Genomic DNA, 24,492 nt, shown 5'->3' with positions numbered 1-24,492 from the left:
TTTCCACCCCTTGGCTGTGGCATGTGGCACTCGCACTTGGTTCTTGGCCTGGTCCTGTTCGTTATGCAGCCATGCAGGTGGTGGCTAAAGAAATGGGTAGGTGGGGGCAGGAGGAGATGCTGCCTTGTGTCCTAAGGTCCAGGGTTTATACATACTTGAGTTTCTAGTGGAAGATGGCAAATCGTCCGTGTAATTCATTGGGACAACCCCAAATGTTGTTCGTCTAGTGCATTTTCTAGTAATCGTGCAGTGGTTCTGCTCCTAACAAATGTCAACCATGGTTGGGAGAGGCCCCCAGTTATGGTGCGTTTAGCTCTCAGGTGAGAGGAGAAGATGCTCCCTGATCATACCTCTCCTGGGGGTGTTCAATTTATGTGGGCAAGCACAGCTGCTCCCTTTCAGGGCCAAATACTTAAGGAAGAGCTGAGGTTACTTTTTCAGATGCCATGAATTGAGAAGCGGTGGCACTCAGAGGAGAGGACACTGATGATTCCTGATTTCCAACAGGTCTGTGATATGGTGGACTCTCTTGTCTCAGAGGCCCCATCTCTTTATTCAGGTGGAGCACTAAGGAGAAGCCTCCTGCCTCCGCCTGCAACCTGCTTTCACAAAGCAGGGGAGCATCTTGTCCCACCAGGGCAGTGGCCAAAAAAACTTGTTTCTTTTGGAAGCTGGGCCAGGCCACACTTGGCAGGTGGCTGAGTCAAGCCTGATCTTAAAGACACCCGAGATCTTGGTGTCTCCCAGTTTGTCCACCTCATGGAAAGGTTCAGGAGGAGGGAAGGCCAAAAGCAGAGCTAGGATTTGGCTTCTTGGTCTGCTGCAGCCTTGGCACAAGGTTTGGAGCCATGTCTTTATTTTTTTCTCATTTCTTGGATGAGGTAAACCAGGGTGGGCTGAGCACTGAGATCAGGCAGATGTGGTCAAGCAGCAGATTTCCAAGGAAAGGAGAGAGCGTGGCAGTGTCCTCCTCAACCATCTGGCTGGCAGACGCTGCATGGCTCTTCTTTGGAGATGCTGCCGGGTCATTTATTGCCTTGTCTGGAGCCTTGTTTGGGGCTGAATTATAGGTAAGAAGATCCTCTCCCAAACCTCACTTCTTTGATCTAGACTATTGCAAGAAATGCTTATCAGTGTCCCTAAATTGTCCCCGCCGCGGGACCCAACATTCAGGCATGAGTGTGTTGCGATGATGATTGGATTATCTCTTTTAAATATGTTTGGTTTACAATGACGAGGTTGAAACCATGAGAATAAAATCAGTAGGATTTTAATCAGTAGCCCCGTATCTGATTAAACCCCATCCACCGCTTATCTCAGCCTCCCAATGGTCTTGCAGTATATACTCTTTCGAGATGAAATCTCTCCAGGGTTTGTTCTCGGGCCACTGATGCTTATTTTTGGTGGTGCCTTCACTCCATTTGATCGTGCTTCAGCTCTGGCTTCCCAAGCCGCATCCCAGCTGGTGGATGATTAGGTGGGAAGTCGATGTTTCCTGCTGAACAGCCCGTTCCCGGCCAAGCAAGCTGCCAGCCCAGCCATCCGCTGCGTGCTCGTGTTTCTCTCAGCCTTTTTTTACTTTCGGCGTAGCTGGCGACAAGAATTTGAGTCGGTGTGTGGCAGGCGGTTGCGCAGGGTTAGGAAGAGTTTACCAGCAAGATTATTAACATAGCAGAAAAATCAGAGGGATTTGGTACCGTTCGGAGCTCCCGGCGGGTAGGAGAGGTCTGACAGGGTTGCTGAATTGCAAAAATGCACTCAGTGATGCTTTCCCAAGCTCCAAAAGATACCAGCGTGCAAAATAAAAGCTCTGAGATGCGTGGACAGTGCAGATTATGGCACAGGAACATGTACATTTAACATAACAATCTCATTACCTCAGCCACGTAGGAATGCGTTAGTTCCTGCATCTTCCTGAGGCACGGACGTCATCGTAGTTCATCTCCTGCAGGACAGATCCAGCAGATCAACATTTTGCAAAAGCAAGCGTGCAGCTGGAGTTCCTACCGATGCGGAGGGCGTGAAAGAGAGATTTGAAGCGTGCAGGTTCATTTCTTCACGCAGAAATATCAGTCTTGTCTGTTCTGGTTTGCAAACAAATTGTAAAATACCTCCTTTATGTTTTTTGGAGTGCTGCACTTGAGGAGTGTGTAATCAGCGGGCAGGCGTTCCGCTGCAGCAGGGGAGGTTTTGCTGCAGGGCTGAGTGGTGGCAAGCTGTCAGGAAGGTGAGATTGGGTACTTGTGCTTTGCTGAGGGTCCTTGGCCAGGCGCCGCATAATTTCAAGGCGATGCCAGAGCTTATCCGGGAGTAAACACAGCAGAAACTCACCCGTGCGTCTTGGGAGAAGGGATTATTTTTGGCTGCTGGGTCTTCTGCGTGTGCTCGTTTAGTCTTGCTGCGGAAGCCTGAACCCCTGGGGACGGGTGAAAATGAAACCGCAGCGGTGCTGTCTCACCTTTGCAAGCTCAAAATGTTCAAACAGACTTTTGACAACCCCCTGCAAAAAACCAAAACAGAGCAAAACAGAAAAACCAAATCTTGAGCTACTTACCTTTTATTTTCTGATTCACCAGGATGTGTTGGGCTCAATCGCTTTTTCAGGGTCAGGCCTAGAGAGGTTTTGGGTTTTGGTTTTTGTTTTGCTGTGATACCCGGGCTCTGCGTTTCAGACAGCATCTCATCCGTCCCCTACACTCCAACCCCCAAATAATTGATTTTTTCCTTTGAAACAACTGCGGAAGAGGGAAGCGATGTCAGGGACCCACTCTGGTGGCTGTGGCCACAAAAATGGGAAGTGAGAGTCCTGGAGCAAGAAGATGCATTGCTGGAGGTGGCTGAGACAACAGCCCTGAAAACCTTTTTAGCCCGGGACTTCCCGTCAAGGTGTACGGTGGTGGCAGGGGGTGGGAATCGGTCTGGAGGAATTGCTTCTCCCTCCTGGAGCTTCTTCCCGTGCAATCTCACAATCGTGGCGCCGATGTCGAGTCTTGCTGAGAGTTAACCTTGGAGGCCAGATTTATGACTGTTATTATGATTATTTTGGACACAGCTATTCTTCTCAATACGTTCAGATGTTCTGGAGTGTGCTGTCCAGTGCTGTTCAGTGTGCCCGCAAGCAATTGCAGATGGCAAATTTGTAGGCGTAAAGAGACTAATTTTGGAGCCTTTCATTAAAATTGAATTGAAAATGGGCATGAAATTCTGAGTATAGTTATGAATCGCTGTGGTGGGAGATTGGTCTCTGCTGGGATGCTGGCCTCTCTGAAAGATAATAATAAAAACGGGTGAGGAGAGGAGGGTATTTTTTTCTCTTCTGTTACGGAATAATTTTTACCCAGATTTCTGTGCAGGCAGAGCCGTCTGTTGCATACAAAACACCAAGTCTCTAATGAATGCTTATGCCTTTGCTGAATCCTGTTAAAGTGTTAATGGCCCAGTAAGCAGAGGAAAAAAAAAATCAGGCTATTTTGCTAACATGTTTAAAAGTGGTCTTTTACTTTATTGTCTCTCCCATTCCTCTTATTTTTTTTTTCTTGCCAAAATTTTTTTCTTGGACAAATGAAAAATGATCACTTCCCTGCTGTGACTTCAGACATAGAAATATTTATATAGCCAGATGTAAATGGGAAAGCCCAGACCTGCTCTTGTACTGATGATACGAAACGGATAAACCTATGTTCGTGAAAAATCCGTCTGGGGAGAAAATATTTATATCCTCTCTTCCTCTTGAGACTTTTCCTTTGGCTGCCTCAGCTGAAAACGTAATCCTCGCAGTTAATAAGGTCTTGCAGATATTTTATGTGCAAAAAGTCTTTGTCGAAGTACCGTTGCCGGAGCTGCAGGGCACAGACAGGCTGCTTAGTCTGCGTCCCAGCGGAGAGGCTGGGGCTGCTCTGCCTGCAGGTCGATGTTAGGGAGCACCAAAATTCAGGCCTCCAGCTCAGCATCGTGCCGGTCCCTTGTTTGCACCGGGAAATGCAGGCATGCACGTTAGGTGGTGTTTTCTCTGCCTCCCATCCCACCGTCTTCCCTGGCCGGGTCCTGGTCTCGCTCAGCTCAGCCCTGCTATTTTGCCGTTTCTTGCCCCAGCTGCAATTATTAGCAGCCGTGTTATGTTAAACACGGCAAGTAAATTAGCACCTTAAGTTGCTTTTGTTTTGCAAGCATAATTAAAATGATAGGTGAGTCTGCCCGTATTTTAAAATGCCGAAGAGGCAGGGAGTGTGCTGCCTGTAACTCCGCGTGGACTCGGTGTCCTCCCCTGCCTGCCTGCGGCTGTATCAGTCACCTGGCAGCACTCCTGCCGCAAAGCAAGTCGCCTTCTGCCGCTGCCGGCAGCGACGGACGCAAAGGCATTGCCACCAGAAGTGCCCCGAGCAGAGGTAAATATTGTCTTCAAAAAATGAGTCTGCGCTGCTCAGACAGAAATCCAACTTACGCCAAAGGAAACTATTTTCTTCGCCGTTTTCCCTTTTGTACCAAATTGCCGGAGTTTGCTGCAATGGCTCATGCAGATTTTTAATGAATTTGCATTTCTCTCCCTTATATTAGTCCCAGCTAGGATTTTCTTTTGTACGGAGAGCAACGAGGTAACAAAAGTGTTTTGTTTTGCTTTGTTTTTATCAGGGATCAACCAACGTGGTTTACCAAGCCCATCACGTCAGCAGGAGTAAGAGAGGACAAGTCGTCGGTACCAGGGGTGGATTTCGAGGCTGTACGGTTTGGCTAACAGGTATTTTCGTCTGGGCGTGAAAGCGTGGCTTCACGTGTGAAACCCACTTGCATACATGAGTATGGCTCGGAGGTGGGGATTTGGGATCCACAGGAAACGTCAGCATTCCTTGTTGAACTGGGAATTGCAAAACATTGACACGTGGGAAACACCGAGACGCGGTGCTGGCGCAGCAAGATATTCTCCCTGGCAGCTGCTGCCCATAACTAATGTTTTTATGAATTTCACAGCTGTTATCGGGTTCCTTTGAACACGTCAGAAGCCCTAAGGGTCGCGCTTGTTGTTCCCAAGTATGTGGCTGAGGAAGCCTTGGCTCAAATCCAGCCAGTCCTTGGCAGTGAAACGTGCCCGAGGTTGTCCAAAACAGCATGCGGATGTTTTCGTTCTGGGTCGGTGGGAAGTTTATTGGGACACTTAGGTTTACTGTGTTTAAAGTGACCTTGTGACCAGCACAAGGCAGTCGTCTTGTCTAAAGAATGCAGCGAGTTGCACTGGAAGCAATTTCTTGCAGAGCCGTTAAGGGTTTCTTACATTATTTCTCATTTCGTACGCCTTCCGACGTGTTGCCCTTCTCTTCTGCTTTGAAAGATAAACTCATTGTTTGGGGATTAGGGGCTGCTAGAAATGACAGTTGCCTTTATTTTGCTCCGCTAATATTTACACAACTCTATCTTTTGTCGCTTGTCCAGTTGTTTCTTTGCTTATTAAATATTGGTATTTTCTTTGACTGTTGGAAGATGTTGAAAGACGTACTTGGAAGGGTTTGTAAAGCCATTCTGATTTGCCTTCATATCAGCTTATGTGCTAGATGTTGGATTAAAAGACATTTCTGGTTTGTCCTCTTTAATTTCAAAAAGAAGGCCAACGCCTAATCTGCTTTAATATAATTTCTGAAGCCAAAAAACCTATCCAAGGCAATTTTCTTCTTTTTCAAATATCACTCAAAAAGCTTGCGTCTGAAAGGTTTGAGCTTCTCTGGCTGATGATTATTCTTTGAAATAGACGGTGGTCTCCTAACTTTCTATCAATTTAATTTTAAGAGACTATATGGAAGGACATTTCATTGCATGGACCGTATGGATTAAATGGAAAGGCACTTGAATGCCCTACATTGCCAGCTCAGGAGAGCTAACGGTTAGTCTGTTGTACTACAAAAACCGAAGGCGCAGCCAGCAGAATTCATCTCTGCCCAGCCAGGTTTCCTCTCCAGCATAAACATGGCTGTTCTGCATCAGACCAAAAGTCCACCTCGCCCAGGGTCTTGTCTCCATGAGTGGTCAATAGTAGGTGTCATGCAAACAGGTGAGCAGATGATGCCATCTCCATAGGAGATTCTCCAAGACTAGTGTTTCCTGAGACAGGTGTGGTGTCTGGAGATGTTCTCTGTCCTAAGTCAAGTTCCTCTTCCATCTCAAGGAGTTTTCCACACGTAGATCCCCACCCAACGGAAAGGAGGAGTTTGGTGCTCCAGGTGCACTTGCCGCTTTCTGACACTTTTTGTGCAAGTGGGTGGAGCTGGAATGGGATGCAACCACCTCGTTTTGGATTGTTTTCTTTCTGGCTGATGACTCCAGGAGACGCGGGCAGCTGAAGACGTGCTGCTTGTCTACACAACCATCCTGCTCCTGCTCGCACAGATCTGTGGGTGCTGCTCCGGCAGAAGGAGGTGTCTGTGGGTGCAGAGGAGCAATTGCTGCTGCTGGAGCCTGTCCCACCCCGCACAGTTGCAGCAAGAACCTCTGCTTGGGTTCAGTCTGGGAAAGCAGTTGGCTCTTCATAGGGGGAACAGGAGGAGGAAGAGGAAGATGCCGAGGGACTTACAGGCAACAGCATCCTTTCAAGCTTCCCCTACATACTGGTACCTATTTGTCCCACCACGGCCCAGCAAGAGATACTTTTGCAACACTGCTGGGTTGAACCCCTCCAGATGTTGGGGTATAGCAGCTTTTCTCATGGTATTAATGCCACCCCTTCAATAAGAGAAGGGTTGGCCAGGGCTCTGTGTTGGTAACTGTGTGCTAAAAAGATGAATCCAACTTCCCTACCTCATTCTTCCCTGAAAGCAACTTCAGACAGAAGGAGTTTCGTCCCAGGAGGTACTGCGTTACACTGCCATTTTCACTCTTTTGACCTCAAACCTGAAGCTCACTTTTCTGTCTCCAACAGGCCTTTCTGGAGCTGGCAAGACAACCATTGGCTTTGCTCTGGAAGAGTACTTGGTCTCTCATGGCATCCCTTGCTATTCCCTGGACGGTGATAATGTTCGGCATGGCTTGAATAAAAACCTGGGTTTCTCGGCTGGGGACCGCGAGGAGAACATCCGCCGCATCGCAGAGGTGGCCAGGCTGTTTGCTGACGCTGGGCTTGTCTGCATAACTAGTTTCATTTCTCCTTTCGCAAAGGTAAACTCGCTGCGTCATATTCTGCTCTTTTCTGGGCAGCCTTGATCTCATGATTGTTCTTAGGGGAGAGGGATTTACATAGAGGACTTTCTTTATATGCCATCAGATGCTCCTTTTAACTTCTTCTCTATTCCTTTGTAAAACACCACCGAGACACAGAACTACTCGCAATCAGCACAAATTTCTGGAGGGCAGTTTGACGTGACCTCTTTGAATATATTCAATATTACGAATTGATTAAAAGCTAAGAGAAGTTTAAAATCTCCTTAACAGAGGCTCCTACTACTAACTTGTTAGGAGGCAGAAAAGAGGCATAGAAACAATAGCCTGTCATAGTGCTATCACTACTCTGAATAAGTATTGATCGTGGTCTTATCCTATCTGAGAATACCAAGTAGCTGCCGTTATCATGCCAATGCAAGCAGTTCCTTTTTTTGACACACGGCAGATAATTATTCACATTCTAAAGTTCTGTTGTCCTGCTTAACGAAGAGATCTTCTTGATGTTTCGGATGGAAAAAACTGAAAACAGATCAAAGTTGTAGACTTTTTAATTTTTTTTTAAAGAATCTTTAAAGAAAAAGGGGGAAGGGAGATGAAAAACCCATATTGGAATGAACGTAAATTTAATAAATCTATACTAGAGACAAATTTACCTGTGTCGAATTCAAGGTCATGTAGTAGGAAGGCGCTTGCTGCAATTCGGACACATATGATTTTCCTGTCTTTCTTCTAACAGGATCGTCAAAATGCACGGAAAATTCATGAGACGGCTGGACTTCCTTTCTTTGAAATCTTTGTAGATGCTCCTCTAAATATTTGTGAAAGCAGAGATGTGAAGGGCCTGTACAAAAAGGCAAGAGCTGGAGAGATCAAAGGTATGGAAGAGCGAGCTCCTATTTTGCCGTTTGCTTTCCAAAGCATCGGATAGCTTGTCGTTGCAGCTCTGCACGTAGAGGTGGGTTACGAAAGGCTCTTTGTAGTGCACAAGAGTATCCCGTTTCCCTGATTTTGCTGTCACAAGTGTCGCTTGTAGTACCCAGTATGCTTGAATGCTCGCTGGTTGTTTGTACAGCTTTGTTGGCTTTAGGGCACCAAGTATTACATTAAATAAATTTAGTTTGGGTTTAATTGTCCATAGGATTCACGGGGATTGACTCAGACTATGAGAAGCCTGAATCTCCTGAACTAGTGTTGAAAACGAACGTTGCGTCGGTGTCTGAATGTATTCAGCAGGTTGTGGAGCTCCTCCAAACACAAGTAGGTCGTTTTTATGCCACCGCCGCCGGCAGCTTGTAAACCTGCTTTCGGATACTGAGTGTTTGCTGCGCCTTTAAAAACCAGCACGTTACTTACAATTGCTGTCTGTCTCTCTTTCAGAACATCATGCCCCGGGGCTCGATTAAGGATGTTCTTGAGCTGTTTGTACCTGAAAATAAAGTCAATAGCATCCGAGCTGAAGCAGAGATGCTGCCATCCGTAGAGATCACTAAGGTATCGTCATGCGTGGATGCTGTGCTGTGATTCACTCACTATTTAGCTGTTCAAAGGGTAGAAGCTTCGACGGGGATGTTGCTAGAGGGGGCTCTGTTCCTCTGGTGGCTGTGTCCTTTTGTGGCTGTGGTTTATGGCGAGCTGAAGTGTGATCCTCAGCCATTTTCTGCCGTGTCTCGCCCCTGTGCTGTAGCAAGCCAGGGCTGTCAGTCTCCGTTGTGTTAGTACACCCCTCAAGCAGTTGTGCTGTGAAAGTACGGCTTAAAAAACAAACCAACCCAACCCCCCCCATGGCTTTCTCCCCCTTTATGAATGTCCTGTATTTGAAGCAGAACAAAGGAGAGCGCTGTCGCAGCGGAAGGGAAGGAGAAGCAACCTCTGAGCGTGACCTGGTGACAGGAGTGCCCTTTGGGTTTGTTTTGCAGCTGGATCTGCAGTGGGTGCAGGTGCTGAGCGAAGGCTGGGCCACTCCGCTGACCGGCTTCATGCGCGAGGCGGAGTACTTGCAAGTGATCCATTTTGGCACCCTGCTGAATGGTACGAATCCCCCCGCTTTGCCTTCATGCTGGCTAGCAAGCCGCTGCGGGACACGATGCTTACCCCGCGGTGTCTCGGCAGGCAGCCGTACAGAAAAGCTTAATGCTCGGCCGTGTTGTTCTCCTCCTTTCCTCTCGTGTGTTAAATGCGAGGGCTCATAAAGGACCGCGGGGGGCCGGGAAGCCGTGCTCCGAAACGCACCAAAGAGTACGAAAAGTGACAAAGTTCACCGTGCTGTGGCTGGGGCCCTGGCTCACGGCTTTGGCGTCTCGCTCGGTGCCGACCAAACATTTCAGCAGCCGTTGTGTAGCTCTTTTCGTGCTTGGTTATACTAGGGTAAATAAAGATGCAAACCCAAAGCCAAGTCAGCGGGGAGGCTGCCAGGCTGAGTTTGAGGTGGGAGGAGAAGGCAGCTGTTCCTTGGCAACAGGAGCAGTGCCTGATTTCACGTTTTTCCTCCAATTTCTTTCTTATCCATTACCGTAACTTGAAATAAATCAGATTTACCTATTCATTAGGAACATATTAGAGATGCTTCATTCCTGGAAAAGGCAAAGAATATTCAGGCAGTGACCGTCTACAACGGAGACGGGGGTGGGAGATATTTCTGTCCCGTTTCTCGGCTGTAGACGCCGTCGCTGTGACTTCACATGCACGCAGGGTGCACACTTTGGGTTTTGTGGACCTGATAGCGATCTCTGGCCTCGGGGATTTGGGATCTTGGCAAGCGAGTCCCTTTGAGGGGACATGTGGGGCAGTGACATGCTGCTGTTATTAGGATTTGGGCACCGTGCAGCAGATGCAAAGCTCAGGACTGCTCGCTTCGGCCTGGAGGAGTGTCTGTGTGGGGGCTTCTGCTTTCAGGCACGTCGTAGGCTTTTACCTCCCGCCTAGTGTGCAAACAGTGTTCAAAAGCACAGGTCCTTGTCGTCAGACCCCGGTCTGTGGTGTTTGAGCTGCCTGTTGTGCCTGACGAGGTCGCAGAGGCGCCCCGTGATGACCACGTTGCTCCAGAGCTCTGCGCTTTGCGCCAGAGGCTCGTCTCGGCGAGCATCTGTTTTTGGGGCATTCCCCCAAACCTGTCGGCATCCCTGAGCACAGCTCCTCCGGGGTCCGCAGGCGTATGGTCAGTATTTGTGGAGCTCCATGGGGTCAGGGACAAAGCCCAGGACACCTGCTTTTAGTGGGAGATGAACTCTCCAGAGCAAGGTCTTTGTAGTAGAGGGCATCAACATCAGTCCCCGGTCCACCTTGTCTCCATGGAGGTCTCCAAACTCAACATCTGCGTGGTCAGGCCCGCAGGGTGACATCTGGGCAGGAAGGAGAACATCCCTGGTTTGCTTGGATGAACTTTAGGAAGCGGTGGAGGGTTTCCATCTCATGGTGCCGAGACTGGAGTGCATGTTGCCAAAGAGAGGTTTGAGGCTGGTCTTTCTGGAGTCGTTGGTCCAGTCCTTTTGTCCTGGGGTGCAGGGGATGTTTTTGGCAGCTCCAGCCGTGCCTGAAAGGGCTGCGATCCATTTTGGTGGACTTGTGCAAGTTAGTGCTCCTCTCGCTCAGACTTCGAGCAGTAAATCCCACCTTGGGCGGATGAGGTGCTTTGTGTAGGGGCACGATGGCCACCAGGAAGAAAGGTGGATCTGCACGTCGTAGGGCAGCAGGAGCGCCGCGGGGTCTCCAGCGCTCCGCCCTCCGCACCAGCGACGCGTGCCTCTGTCGGGACTGGGTGACAGCGAAAGCGTAGGCGTTGTACATCGCCCCCGGTCAACGTGGCCCGTGTTGGACTGGTGAGCGCCGGAGAAGCTGGGGCAGCGCCGTGGAGGACCGTGGCCGCGCCGGCAGACACCCTGCCTGCGGTTAGGTGGTGCTTGCCGGAGGTTTTAAATGAGCGGCTTTGGTTCTTGAAACGGCTACTGTAACTGGTGCCCGTGAGTGTTAATTATCTTAATTTTGTTTGTGTTCTCCCAGGAAGGAGTCACTCTGTAGCTGGTATGTATATAACTGTTCTTAGGTTGTACAGAAATTTCCTCAATTTAGATTTTTTTTTTTGTTATAAAGTAATTTTTTGAGATTTACAAAAAAAAAAGAAAATTATTAAGACTAGACACAATCACGGCCTGTTTATGATTCAGCCGGTTACGAAGCGGCTTGACACACCCCGTGTCCTACTGACTGGTCTTCACAAAAATCCGAGTTGTGTAATTTGGTAATTACCTTCGCTGGAGTGATTGTTTTTTTTAAACTCTGCATCTTGCATTTGGAAATGGAGCATGGAGATCCTCAGCTTCAGCATCATTTGTTGGTTTCGTAATTCAGCTTTTTCCATGCTGACTTTATTGACTGATCGCTGGTTAATATAATTTAAATGTATGCAGTTGATATTGATTGGCTCCCGTGTGACTATAGTTATGATTATTCATGAAGGTGCTTGAAAATTGCTGTCTGGCAGACGAATGATACCTAGTCATGAATTAAAAGTAAATGCAAACACTTTAACAAAGATTTTTTAAAAAATCTACATCATAGTCAAAATCCTCAAATTAAGACTCTCAAGGGTCCAAAATTATTTCAGTCAGATCAGAACAAATTGAATCAGTGATTTGTTCATTCTTGTTTGTGAATGGAAACCCATGGGAGAGACTGATTCTTCTGTATTAATATCTCCGGGATATCCAAGGAGAAATGGGAGGACTTTAGTGGAGGACTGGGAAATTTGGGGAGTTGGGGATAAAACCAACAGGACTTCGAGGTATTTAGGGACAACACTGAAATTAGAAACTACACATGCAAATGTAGACTCGCTGTACACACACAGAAAATAGATTAAAAATGGACTCTGCAGAGATACAAAGGAAGAGGAGTAACAGTATAGAGATATCCAGAAAAAAACCCAAAGAAGCAAAGCGAAGCGTGACGGTGTTTTCCCTGTTGGAAGAGGCAGTTCGGGAGGTGCGCAGGGAATGAGATGCCCCGGGGAACACCAAGCCAGAGCCGTCTTAACAGAGGTTGTTCTCCTGGCAGAGGAGGTAGGGGTTACATCCAGGCTTGCATTTTCCAAGCACGTTTAAATTTTTCAAAGAGACTTTACAGCAAGCTAACTGGAGAAGGAACCAATCTTTCCAGGGAGATAGGGTGTGCAGAAAGTAATGAAATGCTCCAAGTGTCTTTGAGACTTTTCTGGCCCAAAGATAAGGAGCTTTCGTATTCCACTAGAGTTGCTGTTTATTAGGGGTGCAGAAAAAAATGGGGCAGTGAATAAATTTACGTGACCGATGGTGAATCCCCGAGCTAGCCCTGGAAAATTTGGCTCTCCAAAGGGAGAACGCGTGCCTCTGAAAACCTCTGTTTCCTTGGTGCCCCAGACCAGTGCCCGAGGCTGGAGGGCATTAAAATCCTCCCCCTCTCTTGCCAGACGGCGTTGTCAACCTGAGCATCCCCATCGTGCTGCCCATCTCCACGGAGGACAAGGAGCGGCTGGAGGGCTGCGAGGCGCTGGCGCTCAGCTACGCGGGGCGGCGGGTGGCGGTCCTGAGGAGCCCCGAGTACTTCGAGCACAGGAAGGAGGAGCGCTGCGCCCGCGTCTGGGGCACCACCTGCGCGAAGCACCCGCACGTCAAAGTAGGTTTGTCCCCTTGCCGCTCGGGGAGGCCTGGCCAGGGTGGGAAATGTGGGCAGGGGCTGGAGAACAGAACCTTTCCAAGGTTTCGAGGGCCACGGGTGTCCTGTCTGCTCTCCAGGCCCAACTCCTCGCTGGGAACCGTCGTGTCCCAAGCAGGCAGGACGGAATTTTTAGGCTCGTGAATTAATGCACCAGATAACAAGCGCAAGGTGAAAGGGAAAATGAGCTGCTCCTTTCATTCACTCATCTTCACCGGTGTGCCTACATCCAAACATTTTTAGCACGGCCACCAACTTAGCCCCCAAAGTTTTCCTGTCCTTGGGGTGTGATGATCTCAGTGATGCTACCAAATGCTAATGCTGCAGATCGCAGACTTGTGCTCCTTTTAGCTACGGTTTACTTCTCAGTTTGCCTGTTTTGTACAGGCAGCCAACAAGGGTGTTATATTTTTACAGCTTATCTCGTCCCACTTACTCTCTGGCAGTACAAAGAACATCATCCCGTAGAAAGGGAGAGCTCCAGATTACACCGAGTGACTTGAGCTGCCTGCTTAAAAACGCAAAAGCCGTGTTAATTCTTTTCCCCTACCTTAAAATAAATCTTTTAATTATTCGGCGGCAGTTGCTCACCTTGCAACAGGCTTATTCCTCCTGCGTGTTCCCAGGAATATTGGAATAGGTCTTGTGCCATAACTTGTAGACCCCCGGCTGCCAGAGAGGGGTCCAGCACCCAGCTGGGTGCAGGGGTAGGGTCTTGGTGGCTGGTGCCTCGCTTTACAGGGTTTGCGCTGCTCGTGACGTTCAGTTCAGGTCACTGTAAGAATGTTTTCCGCCTACAATGTGCTGAACGAGGAGGGGAGATCACCCTACAAGCAGAGTCAACCCTAACACTTTTCAAAGGAGATTGGGAAAGGGAAAAGGAGATACGTCGCTGTTCCCTCCATAATGCACGTGTGTGTAATTTGCAGATGGTGATGGAGAGCGGAGACTGGCTGGTTGGTGGAGACCTCCTCGTGCTGGAGAAGATCAAATGGAACGACGGGCTGGACCAGTACCGCCTGACACCGCTCGCTCTCAAGCAGAAGTTCAGAGAAATGAACGCTGGTGAGTGCCCTGGGTTAGCACCGGTGACGCGGCACTTCTTGCCCTACCTGACCCCGGGAGATTTGTGTGATCTGTGATTACTTGCTCTCAAGCTTACAGCACTTGCCAAATTGCTTCTGTATGGTCCCAAAATGGGACTATTCGGGCGGGGCGAGCAGTAAGAGGGACGCAGGGCATGGCACCAACAGTGGCGCGGTGGTCTCCTTGGTTAAGGACGGTGCTTGTGATGGGCTGCGTCCTCAGTGGGCCTCTCTGAGGGACTGGAAAGCGTCGAGCGTCCTGCTCATGTCCTCCCTGGCAGGTCGGAGCCTCTCTTTCCACATGCCGGACCTTTAAAGCCCTGCGCTGACACGCTTGGCCTTCACACATGGGGGACAGCTCAGGTCTTCTCCCAGGTGTCTGTCCCAGCAGGCTGGCAGGCGTCGGACACCTACCCTCACTTTGGGGAGAGAGCGTTGGCCTTCCTGGAGGTGCCATTGAGCTTGGAGACGTGGCAGGTCACTTAAGAAGTCAGGGAACTCGGTGGAGGTGTCTTGTGGCATCCGAAAACATTGTAGGAGCTGATAGGTCTGAAATCGGCCCCAAAGGAAGGATATGCGATGAAAATAAACTTTTTTGTTTTGTCACAAGCAGAGTGATGAAGAGGCACTGTACACGTATGAAACGCTCACCTGAAGTATTTAAGGTCTCGCTTCTGTGAAGATAGGACACGTATCTTGCGACATACGTATCTTATGACTGTGTCGAAATGTATAGCGTGTAAATGAAGCTGCAGGGTCTGATGGTCAGCGCGAGCCTGTGACCCTCTGAATCTTTCCCTTGTAGATGCTGTCTTTGCATTTCAGCTGCGCAACCCTGTCCACAACGGGCACGCCCTGCTCATGCAGGACACACGGCGCCAGCTTTTGGAGAGGGGTTACAAAAACCCCGTGCTGCTTCTGCACCCCCTGGGAGGATGGACCAAAGATGACGACGTCCCGCTGGAGTGGCGGATGAAGCAGCACGCAGCGGTGCTGGAGGAGCAAGTCCTGGACCCCAAGTCGACCATCGTTGCCATCTTCCCCTCTCCCATGCTCTACGCCGGCCCCACGGAGGTAACGTGGCCGTCGGCGGCTCGCTGCGACAAGGCTAGAAGCCTGTCCGTGGGGATGCCGGCTGCCAGGCTGCCCGCGCAGCTCCAGAAAGCCGCAGGGCAGGGAGTCGGTGGCCGTTGCCTCGCTATTAGCTGCCTTGGTGGTTCACCTGCAGCTCGCTGTGGTTCTCCCAGCAGCGCTGGGCTCTGTGGGCTCCTGCACTGTCACAAGCTGCATGGAGAGCTGGGGAGAAGGGGGCTGGAAACAGACTTTACCGCCGTGACCCTTTTCTCTGTCGGGCAGGGATGCTAATTTGTTTTCTCCCAGTGGTTTGCCTTCTGTCCCTAAATTGGTGGGATGAAAGCATTGGACACTGAACCTCCCCTGAAGGAGGATGGAGAGGGATGCTTGGGCAGCCTTTGCCTGCGCGGGGCTCGAGGGCTGGTGGGCCCTGTCTTTGCATGTTCAAAAAGCAAACCACTACCTCCATTTCCTGCCAAATTGGAACAAGACCTGTTCCCATCCCCAGTGTTCCCCTTGAAATACATGGCCTTAGGAGAACTGTGATGTTGCATCAGGTCCAAGCAGTGGAAGACGAGTCTGGGTGGCCTGATCGCTATGAGAAACTGCAGCAAGGCTGCTGACGCGTCTCCTTCCTTCCTTCCTTCCTGCGTGCGGACCGCCAGGATCTCTTTTGCAGCCCAGGCGGCTCAGTTGCCGCTCAGCCCTCAGCCAGCGCTCCTTGTGCCTCTCCTTCGCAGGTGCAGTGGCACTGCCGAGCTCGCATGATTGCCGGGGCCAATTTCTACATCGTGGGGCGCGACCCCGCAGGCATGCCTCACCCCGAGACCAAGAAGGACCTCTACGAGCCCACGCAGGGAGGGAAGGTCCTCAGCATGGCGCCGGGCCTGACCTCGGTGGAAATCATCCCCTTCCGGGTGGCTGCTTACAATAAATTGAAAAGGGCCATGGATTTTTATGACCCGAAAAGGTAATGCAGGCAGCGGCGTCACTCTTTCTTCAGCCTACGCAGCGCGCGTGGTTTGCGATCGCGTCTGGCTTGCAGCTTGCCAGGGGAGAGAGAAAAGCAGTCGTCGTTCCTCTTGAGGAGAGGAATGGGGGGAAAACCTATGAAAGCCACCCGCTTTGCCCTCCAAGAGCTGACACCGGATCAAGGACAGGTTTGAAACTAAAGATGCGCCTTTGTAGCCGCCAGGAAGGATAAGAAACACAGTTTGGGGACGAAGAGGCAGTAGAAATACAGCCTCTCATGGCTGGAGAAGTGTGTTACGTACAACTCCAGCTCCTCTCGAAAGAGCAACCCCATTGCTGTCGACCGTAAAGCCGCAGTCGGGTGCTGCCGGTGCCGGGAGGTTTCCGACCACGCGCTTGGCATGGCGGAAGAGCTGCGCTGGGGACGACTCAGGCCGGTTGGGCTGATTTCACCCCTGTCTCTGTTTTGCCGCAGGCACGACGATTTTGACTTCATCTCGGGAACGCGCATGAGGAAGCTTGCTCGCGAAGGTGAAAACCCACCAGACGGCTTCATGGCCCCCAAAGCTTGGAAAGTCCTAACCGAGTACTACCAGTCGCTGGAAAAGAAGAATTAACACCACTTCTCCTCCCTAGAAATACTTGTATTAAGAGTGAGCAATGATTGATTGATTCCCTATGACACAGATCAGTTACTTGGCATTTCCAATGCTCTGACTGTAGGATTTTCCTACCTGGGTCAGAGTGGTTTTTACTAATCAGAAATACTTCGAGCCTGGTCCTTCTCCCCTTGAAGCTGCCGGGAGCGTCCCCGTGGAGCTGGAAGGGGAGGGCAGCAGGCCCTTCGTTCCCAGCTGAGCGCGGCTGCAGGAAGCCCAGCACGGCCTCTGGACGGGCCATCTGGATCGTTTTGATGCCTCCAGAGCTGCGCGCTGGCCCCGGTGCAGAGCTGGGACCTCGGCACCGGGATAAAAACGTGTCTGTCCCCTGCGTGGAGCAGAAATGAAGAAGTGCCTTCCCGCTACTCCTCGCCCAGCACTGCCCGAAGAGGCAGGAGCAGCCGCTGAAGCGAGGGGCGGTTGCTGCTGCCAGGGTGGGAGAGAAAAACGGGCACTCGATGCTCGGATCCGGTGGCTGCCTTCCAGGTTGTGCCTTAGACAATTTTTGCTAACAAACGGCGGGATTTTTTTAACGCCCTTTTTTTTAAAAGGATTTTTTTTTAATCAGCCTTGACCATCACCGGTTCCTTGTGGCCGAGTCGATTGCTCACTGTTCTTCCTTTCTTCCTCCTGCTTGATCTCTCCGGTCAAAACAAAACCTGGGCTGAGCGTTACTGGTGCTGCGAGTTCAGCTTTCCGCGGGGACTCTGCCGCGGCGATCCCTGTGCTCGCAGCCTGGTGGGCCCTCGGGCGGGGGAAGCTGTCCTGGGAGGCACCGTAAAGCCCGGGACATCTCCGAGAAAGCTCAGGGCAGCAAGCAAAAATTGGGGGTGCTGTTTACGTGCTTTCGCGGGTATCCTCCAACCTGGCAGGATCGGATCCCCCTTTCCTCTGCCCGCGCTCCTCCCATCCGAAAGGCGAATTAAAGGCAAAACAGCAAAATCAGTGTGAGGTGGGTCCGAGCAGCTGTGCCCAGTAAACCAGGCGAGACGGCTCAAGCGCGTGCCCTCAGCCTGTACGCCGCCTGGGTACGGGTGACCTGATTTTACCTTGTATCTGCGGGATGGTGACGCTGGCTCCGGCTGGGGGACAGCCAGGGGGTGGCAGACGAGCCCTTGGGTCCCCCCCAGCCGCTGGGGTGCTGCTGTGCGAGGGGTGACGGTGCCGAGCCGGGAGCCGGTGGCTGGTGCTGCTCCCAGCTCTGGCTGGTGGAAAGTTACTGCAGACCTTATCTCCTTTTTATTTTTTTTTTTTTTCTCCCGCTCCGGCATGGACTTTGCTGTTGGCGCGAGGCTTTTCCGCTGACTCGCAGCTCTTGCGGTGACCTCCGACGGGGCTGAGCAGCGTGACTCAACGCCGAAGCTTTACCTGGCCCCGTCTGCGTCTCGCCCCGAGTACGTGCCGCTGGGACCGGCGCGTGTCTCGGTGCTGGTGGAGCTTTGAGCGCGACGCCGTGCGCGGCTGCGAGCCCCTCGGCCTCCTGCCTGCCCCTCGGCCTCCTGCCTACCCCTGCCTGCCCCTCGGCCTCCTGCCTGCGGCCAGCGGAGGCTTCTCCGGGGAAAGGGCTGATCCTGCGGCCGCCCTGCTCGGGTGTGAGGTTTTTAGCGGGGGGGGAAGACAGCTACGCACTTGTTAGTGATTGCAACAACCCGAATTGATGAGTTTTGTCCTCGTCCCTTTTTAGTAGACGCCCCAGGACCGGTCAGAATGTGTTTCAAATGAAATGGAAATAGCGTTCGCCTCTTCTTCAGTTTTAAATACAAATGGATCTACGCTCGGTAAAAACAATCGCGCTTCTGCTTGTAACTTAGGATAGTGAGCTACACTGCCAGCTAAAACCTGTTTTGCTGTGGCCATGGTACAGGGTCCGAGACTACGTATGCGATTGGGAATATTTTTGCCAAAAGGTTTTTTTTTTTCATTTGTCAACTGTTTTGGTTTTTTTTTTTCTTTTTTTTCGTAATTTTTTTTTTTAAGTATTCTGAGCAAAGAGCCCAAAGCTGTATTATACCTCAAGAAAAATGCTGCAACGCCCGTGTTAGCAGCTGAAAGCACACTAGCACCAGTGCCTTTTACACTCAGGCCCTCTGGCAGGGACCTGGAAGACGAAAGCAATACTCCCATTTATGATTGCGATATTTGTCATTTTGAAGTAGTGAAATAGTGCTGTTGCCGCTCATCATAAAATAATCAGTTAAAATAAAAACAAACCTGCAGTAAATCCAAATGGTTACAGCAAAACACAAGTGTTGTATTATCCTTTTAAAATAGCGTAGTGTACTGATTACCTCTGATTAAAATAGAGTATGTGGACCAGTTGTTTTTTTTTTTTATATAGTGTATTTATTAAAGACATGAGACTGGAATTTGTACCTCAACTGCTGCATCTCATGATTTAATATATTCTGAACTTGATACTCCGCTACAAAACACTCACTTTCAGTACAAATAAATATTTATACGTGTAACTGACTCTCACTTTATAATTTTTGGGGGGGGAAATTACGACGACGTGGTTCCTCTGGGGCTGTGACAGGGCTGTAGCGGTAGGGCCCCCCCCCAGTTCCAGCCTTACGTGCTCAGCGCCTCGGGGAGGGCGGTGGCTGGAGCGGCCAGCAGCGATTCTGACCATGCAGCCCCTTTCCCTTTGGAAACCTCAACTCATTTGCCTTTTTGCTGCCTGGGCTGTGCCAACCAGTCACGTCTAACGAGCGCAGTGACGGCACTGTCTCCTGCCGCCTGCACTTCTGCGCTAACCAGCACCTCAGCACCTTCTACCTGCTGAGACCCTGCAGAGAGAGGGGGTGATGCTGCATCGCTTGGTCTCTTCCCAACGGACCTGCAGTAAACGGGCTGTGGCTCTCGCAGCCTGCGCTTCCCAGCGCGGGGAGAGACAACGGGAGAGCTCGCCAGCCCTGCCAGCCTGTGCCGTGGGGATGGGGCCCTGCCGGGGCTCCCAGCACCCCACTCATCCGGGGCTCCACCTCCCGGGGTTCCCGAGCACCAGCCAGGGAGAAGATGCCGGTGCCCAAGCCAGTCTCAAAAAAAAAAAAAAAAAAGCTGTATTTGCAGAATTCAGAGGTGCGCACTGGTGAAGGTTACAGAAAACAGATGAACGAAAACACAGAGCAAACACACACCACATTTATTTACCTGTTACTTAAGACTACTCCAAAGGTTTCTGTTTGCGCTGCGGTATCGGACTGGCAAGCTGAGCCAGGACGATTTAGGTACGGTCTGTACCGTGCACGCTGCCCACCGGCGACTGCTGCGGCTGAACGGGTCCTAAGCAGATCATTTACCTGCCGGGACTGCCTATGCCTCCTCCTGCCAGAGGATTCGACCTTTAAACCCCAGCAAAGACCCGTTTCTCACACAAAACGTTGCGTTACAGCTCGGAGCTCGGTACCGGAGGCTGAAACCGGGCTTGGGTTGAGCAGCTGGCCCCAGAGCCGCAGGAGAGGGGCTAGGCTTGCCCCCACGCCAAGGAGCGGCAGGATCAGATGGTGAGGACCAAACCGCTGGAGACGTGGAATTAAAGCTTTGACAAGAACTCCCAAAAGGGCAGCAGGAGCGGGCGAGCATGGAAAAGTCCTTGGAAAAGTGGAAGTTACACGCCAGCTGCAGGAACTGTCCTCGGGGGCAATCACAAATAACCCCTCGCGCCTCTTCAAATCGGTCCCTTAAGCCTGCAGCGATGCGTTATAGGCACAAGGTAAAGGCCAGACGCAGCCAGCAAACAGCCAGGTTTTTGGAGAAACGCGCGAAAAGGAGATCAGAGCTCAGCTGGCGACCAGAGGATGCCCCCGGCATCTGCAACCAGTCAGGGGTTTGTTCCCGTTCCCGTGCGCTGTTTGACATTTAAAGTTGCTTGAGGACACGCTTTACTGTCACTCTATTAAAACCAATTAAGACGGTTTTCTTCAGCTGCCTGCACTAGATCTTTTACCGTAAAGTAGGAAGAACCCCAAAAAAAGGAAGGAGATGCAGGACGAGCCCGGCCTTTCTCAGGCGTTACACCTACGCCAGGGGCTGGGAGAACTTCAGCGCCAGAGCAGGCACTGAAAACAAACCGCACGGCTGGAGAACTCCAGCTGGCACACGCGTAACTTAAACCTCCTGAGAAACCCGCTTCCAGTAAGTAGCATTATTTGCATGTTTAATTTTAAGGCTCTCCCAGAGCTAGCGTTGGCTTACCTCACTACTAACGTGACTTGTGGGATTAGATCTCCATCGCCCAGTATCTTCTGGTGTGCCTAATTTCCTACGTCCTTGCGTTAGAGCAAGATGCGTGTACCGTAGACTTTTTACCCTATATCAAAAAGCAAAGTAATTACCAAAAGAAACCCCCCCCGTTCGAGATTAAATTGGGTCAAACTAAGAGCTACCGCGCCGGGCGCGTTACACCACCAGCGTGCCAGACAAAAAGGACACCAGTGAGAAAGCTGAGCTCAATGGGAATTGTCATTGGCACCCGATACCGTGCTGGCTGGCTCCACCTCTCTTTACGTTACTTTGCAGCGCATTTCGTTTTATATCGTTATCTTGCTTTCCATGCTTACCTTCCCTCGAGAGCTAGCAGAGCTGTGACGGGGTGTACCACCCCGGGGGTTTGAACAATGCCGATTACATATTTGTGTTGAATTAGTGCACAATTCATAATATTATACGAAGAAAAATCAAGTTACTGATAACCTACTGACAATAACTTTATCAAGACACTTTTGCCGCTTACATTTTTAACCCTTCGCCTTTATCACTACGCAACGTTACATGAATTTACTAAAACTGTTACCAGCAAGTACAGCAGAACGTGGCTAAATCACATTTATCAACCTAAAGCCCATTCTCTTCTCTCCAATTTTGCAGATCGGAGCACGTGACAGAGCAAAACATCACAAAACATCCCTCCGCGCCTCAGAGCTTTCCATACGACGCTTCATGGTACAACATGTGCCACAGTGCAGCAGCGGGTCTTCCAGAGGAGACTAAAACAGCAGCAAGCCCTCGTTACAATGCATAATAGATCAGAAAGCCACAATTTCAGAGAGCTTATAATATGTGGGGCTTTATGAAAGACCAGTTAAGATTCTACTCTAGTTACTCACATCCAGGGAAAAATAAAAATAAAACCAGCATTCATTTAAAAAGCCTGAAAAAGCAGAATTCATACAAAATGAAAAGTATTCAAACATTTTTACAGTAGTTTACTATCTTTACTAAATGGCACCAGATTTCAAGTGGTCATGTGAAAGAAAAAACGGTAACATTTCAAATTTTGCCTGAAAGTTATTCTAGAAGCAGAATTTCTATCTTCGTATTTGCTGCTAAAAGGAAGAAGTAAATGTGAACTGAGTATCGACGAATCTTTAATCTATACATCTTCTGATTTGGTTTGAGTCAGTAAGTAGAAAAGGTTTTCCATACTCAAGTTATCTACAGATTATGTCTACATATAAAAAAATGCGTGGATATATACATTTAATACATACACACACGCTCGTACGTATATACACAAACTGGTAACGGATCGTCTCCCCTCCACAGCGGCGACCGCTGAACCCACGCACCGCGTCGGAACCTGCTTTAAGGCTACACAGTGTATCGATTACGGGACAGGACACAGGCAGTTGCTCTTGGTCTGGGCTATAATTGTTCCACTTCATGATCTATTGTTACGCTTCTAGTTGCGCATGACGAAGTTGCAATAACTTAGAAGTTGTTGTATAAAAACAATTCCAGAAACAGAACTCCCTTATTCCAGGAACATCCCCGCTCCCACCCCCTGACATTGTTTTTGCTAACTGATTACAGAAGTCAAACTAAATCACGTCAGAAACTGCAAACGCACTCTTTTGTCTTAATCTAAACTAACGTGCATCAAAACGTTCTGCAGTGTGGCATCCTTCGATTTTCTCATCTTCTCAATTGCCCTCTGGAGATCCTGCTGCTGCACAGGCCGAATTTCATCTTCGTCGTGGCTTATGAAAGAAAGAGAGGAAGAAAAAAAAAAAGCAAGATAATGACTGAGGTGCTGCGTAACAGCTATTTAAACAACGAGCAGCAGTCCCTGAAAACAGCAGCTCTGACACGGATCCAGCGTTACACTGGAAACATGCCCCTGTCCGTGCGCGTATCGCCTGCAAGTATGGGAGATAATCGGAGGAACGTCACAGCAAGTTGGAGTTACGCGCGGGCCAGAGCGTTACCAGCATTTAAGCCTGGTATCATAGCGCAGTAATATCACTTGGTGGTTCATGCCACCTCAAGCTCGACACCTTGGAACAAACAGTCTTATTTTCATAGTCAAAGTGAATAAAGGTAACTTACTTGTTGGGATTTTTTGTTGTATAGCGGCAATTTGTCAAGAAAAAGAGAACCTCCTGCTTTCTGTGAATCACAGCAAGGTTTTTTTTAAACCTCTATAAATTTGCAATTCAAATCCGAAACGACAAACTAGTAATTGGACAGTGTGTAGCAGCAGGAGCGTTCACAATTGCTGTTCAGCTATCATAACAGACGGAATAAAGACACATACTTCTCTTCTTCACAGGCAGAATTAACATATTCCCTGACACAGAGGAGTGCTGCATCCCGGCACATTTCTTTCAGATCGCTGCCTGAGAAGCCGTCAGTCTCTTTAGCAACTTCTAGGAGATCTACATGCCTGTCCACCTGCCAAAAAAACAAAAGGTCAAAGCATAAGAACTCTGAAGTCATTTACTTTGTTCACCAAGGACGAGAAAGAGTCACCTCCAAGTATTTTTACCCGCCCTAGGAAGATCTTTTTCAGTCTTGACTTTTTTTGAGAGCTAAAAGCAAATTATTTTATTAACTTACAGTTTGTACCCTCCAAGTAGTTCGTTTCATTAACTGAAACTGATGCTTCATCTCATAAAATTCTGTAGCCGATGAAGAAAAAACAAGAACAGGCAAGCGAAAGCGAACCATCATATTAGCACATTTTGTTACTGAGACAGCTCCTGTGCTGTTTTCGAAGGCTACTGGGTGGCAAAAACTGGATCGCAGAAATGACGACCCATTTTCTCAAATGCCCACACAAGTTCCCTGCAACGGCACTGCTTTTTATGGTAAAGGGCTCCATCAGACCCTCCGTGCATCTTTTTATCTGTAGACAACGAACACTATCCAACCGGTCTCCTTTCGCAGCCCAGCCCTTTTTTTATCCATTATTTGAAAGAGTGCATTTTGTTTTCATAAACACTTCTTTTGACCAGTAACGCAGCAAGGCTGGAAAAAGTTCTGTCACATTTACGTTTTGTGGTTGCCACCTTTCAGTGCAGAATAAGAACTTCAAAAGCAGTTGTTCGCTATCTCAGCCACTCAGTTGTTTGCCGAGTTACTGAACAGCTGCTCCTACTTTATACAACCACGAAACGGGGAGCTCTGAGGCAAAACAACGTGTCTGACTCCGCGCACTGGATCAGAGGCTGAACTCGTTCCAGCCAGGACCCCATGTTTACTCCGTCCATTTACAGAACCTCTGGTAACAGCCCCTTCTGGCACATTTTCCAATGCATCAGTATTTTATTTTCAAAAAGTTAAAGCCAAACTAGTCTAACAAAAGGCTGTACTTAAGGGGTGACTTCTTCTAAGAGGGAAACTACTCCGTGGTGATGAAGGCAAAGCCCCAGGTGTAGCCTTTGCTGCTTCAGCCCGTGCGCTCCCCAGGGTAACCCGAGAACGCAGCGACGTCCACTGAGCACCCTTCCAATTCCCCACCGTCCCTCCCGCTTTTCTTGAAGGACAAGGGTTACGGCGACACTGTGCTGTTGGCTCAGATCTTGATCCCCAGCTCCCTGGCCTACGACTCAGCACGCAGTGCTCTGGCTTGGGTCTGGAGCGAGCCATCTGGC

The 24,492-nt window shown here is 49.7% G+C and overlaps 2 protein-coding genes across 4 annotated transcripts in view; one reads left to right on the top strand and one right to left on the bottom strand.

Moving 5' to 3' along the window:
• The first annotated feature begins 3,986 nt into the window (after positions 1–3,986).
• Positions 3,987–21,747, top strand: PAPSS2 (3'-phosphoadenosine 5'-phosphosulfate synthase 2). Its single transcript, XM_075155374.1, has 12 exons — positions 3,987–3,992; positions 4,603–4,735; positions 6,902–7,137; positions 7,877–8,015; positions 8,279–8,397; positions 8,518–8,631; positions 9,057–9,168; positions 12,581–12,786; positions 13,755–13,890; positions 14,716–14,984; positions 15,725–15,954; positions 16,432–21,747. Exons 1-12 carry the CDS (start codon positions 3,987–3,989, stop codon positions 16,571–16,573), a joined length of 1,842 nt encoding a protein of 613 aa, XP_075011475.1. The 3' UTR covers positions 16,574–21,747.
• Positions 21,300–24,492, bottom strand: part of ATAD1 (ATPase family AAA domain containing 1) — a 17,907-nt gene continuing 14,714 nt past the window's right edge. For all 3 annotated transcript variants that reach the window (XM_075154060.1, XM_075154061.1, XM_075154059.1), the window contains 2 exons: positions 23,154–23,290; positions 21,300–22,596 (listed from right to left, as the gene is read on the bottom strand). In XM_075154060.1, coding sequence (XP_075010161.1) covers positions 22,476–22,596; positions 23,154–23,290 — 258 coding nt within the window. In that variant the 3' untranslated portion in view covers positions 21,300–22,475. The remainder of the gene's footprint in view (positions 22,597–23,153; positions 23,291–24,492) is intronic.

This window comes from Calonectris borealis, chromosome 7, assembly GCF_964195595.1.
Source record: "Calonectris borealis chromosome 7, bCalBor7.hap1.2, whole genome shotgun sequence".
Taxonomy (NCBI): Eukaryota; Metazoa; Chordata; class Aves; order Procellariiformes; family Procellariidae; genus Calonectris; species Calonectris borealis.
This window is presented reverse-complemented; position numbering and strand designations above follow the sequence as displayed.